Source organism: Lithobates pipiens, unplaced genomic scaffold, assembly GCF_037356315.1.
Source record: "Lithobates pipiens isolate NorthernLeopardFrog02 unplaced genomic scaffold, aLitPip1_a1.2 Scaffold_23, whole genome shotgun sequence".
In the NCBI taxonomy this organism is placed as follows: Eukaryota; Metazoa; Chordata; class Amphibia; order Anura; family Ranidae; genus Lithobates; species Lithobates pipiens.
Window position 1 is genome coordinate 232405057 of NW_027507785.1, and position 12643 is coordinate 232417699.

At 44.7% G+C, this 12643-nt stretch overlaps 1 protein-coding gene across 1 annotated transcript in view; it reads right to left on the reverse strand.

The window, feature by feature from the left end:
* Positions 1-10168, reverse strand: part of BRDT (bromodomain testis associated) — a 273701-nt gene extending 263533 nt beyond the window's left edge. The window contains exons 1-2 of the mRNA XM_077452924.1: positions 10057-10168; positions 9732-9946 (exon numbers count right to left, since the gene is read on the reverse strand). Coding sequence (XP_077309050.1) covers positions 9732-9920 — 189 coding nt within the window. The 5' untranslated portion in view covers positions 9921-9946; positions 10057-10168. The remainder of the gene's footprint in view (positions 1-9731; positions 9947-10056) is intronic.
* Positions 10169-12643: the final 2475 nt, after the last annotated feature.

Here is a 12643-nt window from a genome sequence, read left to right on the forward strand (position 1 = left end):
CTCTTGTCCTCCATTTACCAGTGGTTAGCCAGCTGCACTGGGTTATCGTTACCTTTTATACCTTCCCAGGTCCCACATTTACAAAATTTGACTGACAGCTCTTAGAACTTGAGAAACTTGGTGCGTGTTGTACTAGTGAAGAAGCCTACATGTTACCGAGCATGACTGATGAGAGCAAAGGGGAAGCCGCCTCACTGGCAGATTCAGGCTCAGTATACAAACTGGTAGACAGCAGCAGCACCCTGACAGATAGCAGGGACCACTACTCCATCGCCAGAGCCAAGGTCAGGTGTACTCGACCCTGTTCTGTTGAGGTGCAAGAACCACAGGGCTCTCGTATGGAGCAGAGAGCCAGTACTAGTGCCGCTCATCCCTCTGTGAACTGGCAAGCACCAGCGGCCTAGTACATCCTGGTCGTACATCCAGCACTGCAGGATCAAGTGGTGATGCGTCGAGTCCAATAAGTGCAGTTCAAGCTATTGCAGTGGCTAGCATAAGTAGTGTCTCGCAGCCACCAAGAAGACAAAGACAGGCTTGTCGAGCCCATAGTGCCCTTTCCTGCAGAATATGCCAACCCTGATCGGGAGCCCACCCGCACTTCCCCCATTCACTGGCCAACCCAGAATTCAGGTGGAAACAGTTGATTTTATATCACTTGATTTTTATTTACCGTTTTTCACGCAAAATTTCTATAGAGCCATTGTGGATCAAAGCCATTTATATGCTGGTCAATTAATCGTCGCTAATCCCCAGTTAACCCTTGCCAGGGATTGGAAACGGGTTACGGTTTCCGAATTTAAGACATTTCTGGGCCTATCAAAAAAAAAAAAAAAAAAAAAAAAAAAAGTGAGTTGCGGTCCTATTGGTCCACTGACCCAATTCACCATATGCCCGTGTTCTCTGCTTCCCCCAGGGCTAGATATGAGCAGATCTTGCGGTTCATGCATTTCATTGAAAATGAACCCTCTCATCCTTGGGGTGACCCTGGATATGATTAGCTCCACAAGATTCAGCCCCCTGTAAACCACTTCAATCAACAGTTTGCAGCCTTGTTTATTCCAAATCAAGCTGTCTGCGTTGAGGAGTCCTAGATTACATTTCCTGGCTGCTTGTCTTTCAAACAGTATCTCCCTAGCAAAGCATGCTAGATATGGGGTTAAAGTAGTATAAGCTCTGTGACAGGGAAACAGGCTATACATATAGTTTTAAGGTTTACGAGGGAAGAGATAGTCACATGGAGCCCAAGGCTACATAGGGAGCGCTGACAAGATTGTTTGAGAATTGGTGTCACCCTTATTGGGAAAGGGGTACCACTTGTACACGGACAATTATTAATTACACTAGCGTGCCACTTTAGTCGCCCTGCTGAACTCTTATGTGCTATATAAAGTGTCAGGACAAAAATTATATCCTTCCTTAAATTCCAGGAAGAGATCGTCACAGCTGTGCCAAAAAAAAAAAAAACTTCTGAATGCAAATTCAGTGAGCCGGCTGCATGAGGCACTTTCCGTATGCCCTCCCTGGTACCTCTACCCAACGAGCACACCCAAGATGATGTGTCTGTAGAAAGCGGGTGTCAAGCCTATATACGCGCTATTATGGTCCCTCCTGTCCTGGCCAACCTGGTCTCTGCATCGGTGAATGTTTCCAACGCTAACACACACACGGCGTATTAGCGTAGGGTACAGCATGGCACAATCTAGAGCACACTTTCACCTGGAACCGTTACAGTAACAAAAAAATAAAAATAAAAAATGTTTGTATAATTAAAAAAGCCAAAAATAGTTGTCGTTTTATTGTCACTATGTTTTATCAGGTTTGCTTTTCAGGTATGTAATTCTTTTATACTTAACAGTGTTTTGTTAACCATTACTTTATTTTCTGGTAAGCCATTCAGCTGCAGCACCGGTTTATCCTGACAGCAACAGTGTTTGCTCTCATGATACGTAAAATCGGCGACTCCAGTGCTGTAGGAAGTGATTTCACCACCAGTTTTAAAAAGGAAAAAAAAAAAAAAAAAAAACACAGAACGTTATCTCTCCCCCACCCCCCCACCTTCCATGGTTTTTCCTCAGGCTGTCTTGTTCCGCCGGGGAACCTGAGAATACAACCGGTGGTTCCGCCAGCTGACCATAGAGCAGATAAAAGACCAGAACGGCTCCAATAATCTCTATGGCCTGAAGCTACGAGCATTTCACGATTTTGGTTTTGCTGGATATAAGGAGGGAAGGGAGGCACCCCAGTCCCCCCGTGCTCATGCACAAAGGCGAATGCAAGCGTCGGTCTCGTGTCATATGTAAACAGCAATTGCACCATGAATGTGAGGCATCACCACGAACGTCAGGTCAAGGGCAGTCATTTTAGCAGTAGACCGACTCTGTAAATCTAAAGTGGTAACCTGTAAAGGCTTTTAAAAATTGTATGTAGTTTGTCGGCGCTGCACGGTTGTGCACAATTTTAAAGCACGTCGTGTTTGGCATCTGTGTACTCAGCATAAGATCTTTTATATTTTACCAAACATTTGGGCAATATAGTGCGTTTTAGTGCATAGTGTCAGGAAAGAAAATAACAGAAAGAGTCAATGTGCATAACTATTCATCCCCCAAAAGTCAATACTTTGTAGAGCCACTTTTTGCAGCCATCACAGCTACAGGTCGCTTTGGATAAGTCTATGAGCTTGCCAGCCACATCTTACCACTGGGATTTTTGCCCATTCTTCCTTGCAAAACTGCTCCAGCTCCTTCAAGTTGGATGGTTTGCACTTGTGAACAGCAATCCAAGTCTGACCACAGATTTTCTGTTGGATTGAGGTCTGGGCTTTGACTAGGCCATTCCAACAAATTTACACGATTCTCCTTAAACCACTCAAGTGTTGCTTTAGCAGTGTGTTTGAGGTCATTGCCCTGCTGGAAGGTGAACTAGCCTCAAATCACAGAGTGGTACAGGTTTTGCTCAAGAATATCCCTTTATTTAGCGCCATCCATCTTTCCCTCAACTCTGACCAGTTTCCCAGTCCCGACTGCTGAAAGACGGTATATTTTGGGTGATGTGATGTGTTGGGTTTGCACCAGACATAGCTTTTTCTTTGATGGCCAAAAAGTAAAATTTCTCATCAGGCCACCTTCCTCCATACATTGTGAGTCTCCCACATGCCTTTTTTGCAAACTGAAAAACGTGCCATTTTGTTTTTTGCTGAAAGTAATGACTTTCAGCTGGCCACTCAGCCATACAGCCCAACGATGGAGCGTACAGCTCATCATCGTCCTATGTACAGATACTCCAGTCTCTGCTGTGGAACACTGCAGCTCCTCCAAGGATACCTTGGGTCTCTGTGCTGCTTCTGATTAATACCCTCTTTGCCCAGTCTGAGTTTTGGTGTGCGCCGTGTCTTGGCAGGTTTGCTGTTGTGCCATGTTTTTTCCATTTGGTTATGATAGATTTGATGGTGTTCCTAGGGATGAAAGATTTTTTTTTTTTTATAACCCAACCCTGACTTATACTTAACAACATTGTGCCTTATTGTTTGGTCTTCATGGCAGTGTTTGGTTAATGGTGCCTCTTGCTTAGGTGTTGCAGCCTCTGGGGCTTTTCAAAAAAAAGGTGCCTTTATGTAATGACAGATCATGTGACACTCAGATTGCACATAGGTGGACATAATTTCACTAATTATGTGACTTCTGAAGGTAATTGGTTGCACCAGAGCTTTTTATGGGCTTAAGGGGGTGAATACATATGCACATTTCAATTATCAGTTTTTTTTTTTTATGAAAAATAGTTTTATGTATACATTTTTCTAATTTTACTGCACCAATTTAGACTATTGTGTTCTGATTCATCACATAATTCAGATTAAATTATGTACACTAACAGACTAGATATTGTCAGTTTGGCAGATTCATCGAAATGCGAGGTATATATATGTGTGCTTCGAAGGGCCGCTAGGGGCTCACTTGAAATCTGAAGTGCGGGAAAAATATGGGGAGGGCAAGTATGTGGAAAGATTTTCCCTACTGCCGATGGAGAAATTCAACCTGGATAGAGTGAAACCCGACGACTCTAAAAAGGAAGACGAGAAGGTACCGCCTCATTCCAAGAACGTTTGGCTACAAGCATTCACCATCATGGCGAGTGTGATTGGAGAAAAGAACGCTGAACATTGCTCGGCTCCATTTTGTTATATGGATTCAGTAGGTGAGGCATACCGAGTGTACAGGGGCACTGCATGGTTTAGATATGACTAACAGTTTCGCAGGCGGAAAGCGGTCCGGCCGTCGGTAAGATGGGACCACAAAGGACATCAGTCTGTGGATGAGGCTCATGACGTCGGCAAAAGTCCCTGGTCAGTTTTTTCAGGGGGGAGCCGGTGGATCTTCTTCCCAAGGACAATCAGCCGGTAAGAAAAAAAAGGGGACGTGTTGGCAGTACAATGAGGGATCTTGTAGGTTTGGGGGGTCCTGTCGGTACAAGCACGAGTGTTCCGGCTGTGTAGGAATGCACCCTCTGTCTAGATGCTTCAAACAAGGCAAGAGTAGGACTGGAGACTCTGCACACAAGAGGGAGAATGCCGGTGATGGTGGAAAGGATGGGGCCGTTTCTCGGTAGGTATCTGGATCGAAAGGCGGCGAGGCTATTGGAGAGGGGTTCTGTTCCACAGAATCTAAAATCAGCCTCGTTACATTCAGGACGTAGTTTTGCCAAAACTATGTAAGGAAGTAGAGTTGGGGGGCCCTTTCACCAAAGCGCCATTTCCTGATTTGGTGGTTCCTAAGAAGGAACCAGATAAGTTTAGGCTAATTCACCATTTGTCTTTTGATACCATTGACCCGGAGGAATGCACAGCGAGTTACACGTCCTTTGATGCAGCGGTGGGTTATGTCCGCCGTTACGGGCGGGGGACATTGATGGCTAAAACCAACATTGAGTCGGCCTTCGGCTATTTCCCATTCATCCGGAAAGTTTCATTGGAATGACAAGTTTTACGTTGACCAATGCCTCCCTTTGAGTTGCTCCATATCGTGTGCCCTATTTGAGACATTTAGCTCATTCGTGGAATGGGTGGTGAGGGATGTCGCAGGAGTGAACTCCATTATTCATTATTTGGGCGATTTTCTCTGCGTGGGACCACCGGATTCCAGGATATGCGGGATTCTGCTAGCAACGCTGGAACACATAGCGGAGCGTTTTGGCATACCTCTAGCACCTGAGAAGACTGAGGGGCCCAGGAAGGTGATCACCTTCTTGGGGATAATGCTAGACTTGGAGGCAATGGAGTTCAGGTTGCCGGAGGACAAACTCGAGTATCTCAAAAAGGGGATACAAGACATGCTCGACAAAAACGCAAGGCGCAACTGAGGGTACTTCAATCGCTGTTGGGGAAACTCAACTTTGCGTGCCGGATTCTGCCGATGGGTAGAGTGTTTTGCCAACGGCTGTCATAGAGCACGGTGGGGGTAAGGTTGCCCAAGCACTTTGTGCGACTGCTGAAGGTGCATAGGGAGGATTTGGGAGTCTGGCATTGCTTCCTGGAATCCTTTAAAGGGGAGCGTGGTGGATGATGGGGCCAGTGAGCAATTTTGATCTGGAGTTGTTCACTGATGCAGCTGGAGAGTCTGGGTTCGGGGCCTTCTTTCAGGGTCAGTGGAGTGGGGGTCCGTGGCCAGTCTTGGATATCCGCAGGGTTCACAAAGAATTTGGTGCTGCTGGAATGGTTTCCAGTGGTACTAGCTGTGGTGTGCATTGTTCAAAGACAGGAAGGTGCTTTTCTATGGCGATAATTTGGGGGTGGTACAGGTGATCAACAGAGTATCTGCATCATCCCCGCCGGTTATGAGGCTGCTGCAGCACCTCGTTTTGCGCTGTCTGCAGCTGAATGTGTTTATTCTTGCAATGCACTTGCCTGGTATCGAGAACGTGATTGCTGATGCATTATCCTGCTTTCATTGGGACAGGTTCCGAGAGTTGGCACCGGCCACGGAGCTACACGTAGTTCCTTGTCCTGACTGGTTGTGGAGGAATGCATTGGACGAATCGCCAGATGGATCAGGAATTCGGTGAGTGAGTCCACGTGGGCTGCATATGGTAAAGTATGGCAGGAATGGTGGGCCTTTGTTTAAGAGGTGAGGGAGGATCCACTTGGGCCATGAAGTGAAGTGGTTGGTGCTTTATTTTTGTTTTTTGTTTAAATGGCAAGGGCTGCCGGATTTTATGAAGGATTTTTGGGTGTGCCAAGCCCTGAAAGGATATAGGAGGACAGTGAGGCGCCAAGACGCTAGGCGTCCGGTGTCGTTTGATATCCTATGTGGCATGCTAAAGCAATTGGCTGCTGTCTGCTCCTCAGATTATGAGGCTGATTTTGTTCAAGGTGGCCTTTCTTTTGGCTTTCTTTAGGGCCTTTAGAATCTGCAAATTGGTTAGCCCCTCCAAGAATGTTCAAGGGGGCATTGGGTATCGGGATATTCATTGCAACGCAGAGGGGGGTTTTCTATACAGATCCAAAGCAGACCAGTTAGGTAGAGGCAGGGTGGTACATGTTTATCCTTTGCAGGGATCGTCCTCATGTCCGGTGAAGGCCGGAGGTTCCTTTTTGATACATGGTGATGGTTCCTCCCTGTCTCGGTTTCAGTTTTTTTTCTGTTTTCAGAAAATGCTTGAGGGTTTTGAGTTTAGCAGACAAGGAGTTCTCTTCTCATTTGTTTCAAATAGGGGCAGCGACAGAAGCAGCTAGGTGCGGGTTAGATGAGGCAGTTAAGCGCATTGGGCGTTGGGAGTCTGGGAGGTTGTAGAACTTGGCTTCGCTAGGTAAAAAGGCATTGGGGGATATGGTGTACATTGGGTTGTTAGGTCATGGTGGTGCGTTTTGTTTTCTGTTGCAGGTGCCGAGTCGTGCCCGATTTGGATTTTGGGCCACTCATGTGTGCTGGGGGGCGAGAAGGGCAGACGTCAGCTCAAATGGGTGACAATTGGGCTTTTCCAGACAGGAAGGTTGTGTCCGTTGGTTGGGATTTTTGGGAATGTTATGGAGCAGGATGGTATTGGAGGTACATAGTCTTTTCACAGCTGGATAAACCACCCAATGTTCTGATTTTACATGTGGGTGGGAACGATTTGGGGGGTCAGGTCTATGCTGGATATTACCAGGGACATGAAATTTGACTTGTTGTGGCTGTGTAAGCCTTTTCCAGACATGATTATAGAGTGGTCGGACATGGTGGCTCGCACATCGTGGAGGATGGCCAGATCAGTAGATTGGGTGAATAGGGCCCGACGAAAGATCAGCAGGGACATCAGATTTGTGGTGAGGAATGTGGGCCTAGGAATCAGGCATTTGGAGCTGGAGGTAGAGACATGGCGGTACTTAAATGACATAGGGTATTGATCTGTGGGCCCTAGGGCTCCAGGGTGGCACGCAGCGAGCCTTGAGGGTGTGGAGGGGTTTCCAAGGGTAAAGGGATTCCCCTTGGTTGCTGTGGCTGGCGTTTGGTCTTTGCGGGTGAGGAAGAGATTTTGTAACGGAGAGTCAGGATCTGCTAGTGGTATGGGTCCTGATTGTGGTACCCCAGATAACGGAAGTTAGTTATGAGGGCACTGCGGTAAGTGGGCATCTCTGAGCCAGCGTGTCGGCTTGAGGACTAAAAAAAACCACGTCAGGGAGACCACAGTGTCGTAATTCTTTGGATACTGAGGAGGAGTTGTTATTGGTGGACCTGCAAAGACCAACACTAGGAGGAGGAGTTAAATGTTTGTTCGTAACAGATGTTTGTTAATGTTTACGTTAAATATTTATATATTGATATCTATATTTTTGTTTAATAAATTAAGGCTGCTAAGGCCTATTTTACTCCAGAAGTTGTATGATTTTTATTGATAAATATGGTAAGGTTGGAGTACAGGTTGATAACAGAAGCAAATAGGTTATACATTAGTAATGCGGTTTGTGGAGCTGAAAAAGCAACAATTCAGCTGGTCCGATACCAAGGCTGCCATCCTACTGAAAAATGTAGTTGCCTGGCTATAATAATTTCTAAATCCCTGGCGCAAGACAAGTACGGTACACAGATAAAGCCAAAAATACTCATCCGCATACTTGTATCAAGTCAGTACCTCAAATCATTGAAGTCAGGAGGAAAAGCAAGAGGGCTAATATTTTCAGCAATGGCAATCTATGCTTCTCCTATGACAAATGGAATTTCATAGCATTTTATTGACCTTAAAATACAATTTTTTTTTGCCGTTTTTGGAATACTTGATCTGCAGTACAATTGCAGTCATATTTTTCAGATAAAATCACCGATAAAAGAGGAATGTATCGGTCATTCAAATCTGCATAGCCACTAACAATGTAACATTATCCTTCATTAGGTATAACAAGTTTTTTTTTTTTTTCCTTAAAAAAAAAAAAAAAAAAAGTTAAGATGGCTATTATTAATATTAGCCGTATGTTTCAACCATTCTGTGGTATAGAATAGGGTTCACAAAAAAATAAATAAAAATCAAATATTTTGGACCTTAGTGACAACTTACCCTTGTATTCTGCTAGGATTTATTCACACCAGCAAGGGCACATAAAAGAACAAATGTTTTCTATGTGGCCAGTTCAAACTATACATGTGCGTTACATAAAAATGCAGCAGGTCTGCATTTTTTTTTTTTTTTTTTTGCAGTGTAAACCTCAAAAATAGAAAATCAATGCAGTGCTGCTGCAATGCATAGGGTTAACAGTGGACATTATACAGGTCATAACATGCACCCACTGATGCAAACAAGCCTTTAAAGTATAACTAAAGACAAAATGTGTTTGCCTCACATCTACACACTGCAGTTTGGTGGGTTTTTAAAGAGGCAACTAAAACATTTACACATAAAAAGGACAAAATTGACCCTTACTGCCCAATGTAAACTGAAAAGTAAAATATTGGTTCAACCCATAATATGCCCACCTTCACACTATTTAGACCAGTGGTGGTTAACGTTCTTGATATGCAGGTTCCCAAGTGCGGCCCATTCAGGTTATTGAATAATTTAGTGTCAGAGACAAGAGATGCAGGCTATAGTCAAAGACTATGGGCATGACACAAGAGATGATCAGAGAGTGTAAAAACATGAAACAGAAGATAGTCAGGGAAGACTGTAGACTTGAAACAGAGATGTTCAAAGATTGCAGACCTAGTATAGGAAAGGATTGATACAAGAGACATGCTGCAGGAGACTGTCAGTGAGTGTGAACATGCTATAGGAGTTGTTGGGAAGACTGTGGAAAGGCTTCTGTAAACAGTCATAGACTGGAGACATAGGGGGTTATTTACTAAAGGAAAATCCACTTTGGACTGCAAGTGCACTTGGATGTAAAGTCACTGTAGATCCAAGGGGGACATGCAAGGAAAATAAAAAACAACATTTAAGCTTGCACATGATTGGATGATAAAATCAGCAGAGCTTCCACTCATTTCATATCTACACCTTAGATTTAGAGCGACTGCACTTCCAAGTGCACTTGCAGTGCAAAGTGGATTTGCCTTTTGTAAATAACCCTCAGTGCATAAAAACAGGGCAATAGGGAAACACAGATCAGTGTCTGCTGTGGCACTGATAGACGCACAAAGGGCCGCATACAGCCCCTGGGCCACAGGTTGGACACCAGGGATCTACACAACATGGGTGCAAAAATAAACTTACAATGCAATCATAACAGCTAGCCAACATTAAACATGTTACATTTTTTTTTTTTGACTTACAGGGAGGTTCAGCTTTACAGCATCCACAGGCTGCTGGAACGGCCACGAAAAATTGTGCTTCCATAACTCTTTTAATACAATCTTTTCTAGGTATTGTAGTTGATTGGTCAGGCGTCCAGTCTTATTCCGATTAATGTATTCCGGGGGTGGAGGATTTGCAATAGATGAATGCAGTTGCCGGCTTAACATGGTGCACCGATTCAGTATACATTACACTGCAAAAAATAAAATAAAATATATATATTAAAGATCAAGCAATTATTTTAATAAGGTATCTATTTAACCAATCTAAAAAAAATGATCAGCCTCTTGATTTATAGCTGACCCTGTATAAATCCTGGTCTTGCTTGATCAGCAAACACTTCCAAATATCACAGCTTAATCATGCCACAGAACATTTCTGTGAGCAATCTTTTAAATGGCCTGACAATTGCAGGTAGTTCAGTATTGGATGCACACCTGTGAGCTGAATCTTCCACTGATGATGACTTGTGTCTCCCAGAGGTTAAAGGGGTATGATTTCCCTAAAAGTTTGTGAATCCAGACCATGATGCACAGCCTGATGATTTGCTCCCCCCTGCTATGTTAAAACACACATGGAAGTCAGAGCAGGTGGCACGAAGTGGACAATTAAGCAAGCATGTGCTGGGTAGAACTCAGAGCTCCTATAGGATGGGTGGAATCACCTACATTATCAAGCAGTATATCCCAGGCCAACTTAAAAATCAACTCCACCCAAATTTAGAACACCCTTCACTTCTTAAATTTTTTTAACACAGAAATCTTTCTTTATGCTTAGTTGCTGCAGGTCGGATCAATGTCTCTACAACATGTGCAATGTAAGTGTCTGCTGTGTGTAGTAAAGAGGCATTTAGCTGGACTTAAGGCTGCTTTCACACTGGGGCGGGAGCAGCGTCGGCGGTAAAGCGCCGCTATTTTTAGCGGCGCTTTACCGTCGTTTTAGCGGCGGTGTGCGGGCGCTAGCGGGGTGGTTTTAACCCCCGCTAGCGGCCGAAAAGGGGTTAAACCCGCCCGCAAAGCGCCGCTGCAGCGGCGCTTTGCCGGCGGTATTGCCGCGGTGTCCCATTGATTTCAATGGGTACGAGCGGTATAGGAGCGGTGAATACACTTCAAAGATGCGGCTAGTAGGACTTTTTTCACCGTCCTGCCAGCGCATCGCTCCAGTGTGAAAGCCCTCCGGCTTTCACACTGGAGTGAAAGGGGCTGGTTTTTTTCAGGCGCTACACAGGCGCTATTTTTAGCGCTGTAACGCCTGAATACCGCCCCAGTGTGAAAGCAGCCTAAGAGTGGATACAGGTAGGCACTGGCAGTCCAAACATGCAGTGGGCTACAGCAGGGGTCTGCAAACTTTCTAAGGGCCATTTTACTTTCCTTCAGACTTTAAAGGGGCTGGACTGTGGCCATTGAAAGCAGAAAATGGGAGTGAACAATGTCCCATCTTTGGTGTCAGCGGAATATTGCCCCATCGTTGGTGTCACTGGGAGTAACTGTGCCCCAATTATTGGTGTCACTGGGAGTAACTGTGCCCCAATCGTTGGTGTCAGGAGGGATTCCCCCATCTACCCTGACTGGGGGAAATTTACTAAAAATGGTGCACTCAGAATTTGGTGCAGCTATACACAGTAACCAATCAGCTTCCAGGTTTTATTGTCATAGATTAATTTAACAAGCTGAAGTTAGAAGCTGATAGGCTACCATGTACAACTGCACCAGATTCCACCCATGGTGGAAGAAAAGAAAATTGTGTAATCTATGGCTTGCTTAAGACACAACTTTTTCGATGGAGTAGGGAGGGATCCCCATTGGGAACTTGTTTACTGCAACTTCACAAAAGACTCAGAGCTAAAAAATGTGTGGTCAAAATGGAAAGCCATATATTCACTTCAACTTTCAATTTTATTTGATTTCTAGCCTACTGCTGTAATCTTTAAAGTGACTGTAAAGTTTATTTTATTTTTTTTACCAAAAAAAAAAAGAAAAAAAAAAAAAAAAAAAAAGGTTTGTACTCTTATGGGGTCTGGCTTTGTCCACTCCTCCTCTCCTGCATCTTCCCCCGTAGCAAGCTGCTTGCTATGAGGGCACACGTGCAGGTGCACTCTAGAGCCAGGTTGTGTGTGTCCATAGACACACGCAGCGCAGCAAAGCTCTGCCCCACTACCTTCTCACAGGATGTGACTGACTCATTCTGTCATGTGAGGAGAGGAAGAGAGAGCAGAGCTGCTACAGATGGGCACAGCGCTGGATTGTGAGAGGGCTCAGCAAGTGTTGGGGAAGGAACAGGCAGTGGAACACTTCTTACCTCTTTGCAGGGAATGCATTAAGGTATAAACATCGGCTGCAGTGCCAACATCGCTGGACTCCAGGACAGGTATGTGTCCTAATGTTAAAAGTCAGCAGCTACAGTATGTGGCTACCATTCACAGAATTGTTCAAGGGGTGGGTGGAACTCCTCTTTAAGTTTGCAAAAATTACTTTTTGAAAATCCCCACACATTTGCTACCTTGAGTTGTGTGAAATTTATTCACTATGCCCTTTGAGTAGGCACTACTGTGTCACACATTTCACTGAGCCTGCCTACGTAACTACAGAGATCCTGAGAGGAAAAGCTGTCAGTACAGGAATCAGGCAGCAAGCTACCATGGGATATGTAGTCCTTAGACATTGAAAGTAAACAGCAGAGGAGAAGTTGCAAAGCATGCAGGGAAGTTGTGGATGAAAAGGCAGCAGACAAGCAGAACTCACAACATGGAATGAGACTTCTGAAGAAATCTTATATTGGATTGTCAAATCTATTGTTTATATTGTTATTGTGTATGTTGTGACTATAGATTTTTCTTTATCTTCCTCAGTCCAGGAAGTTCAGTAGCAGCAAGAGGAAGGGCATCCCTTCA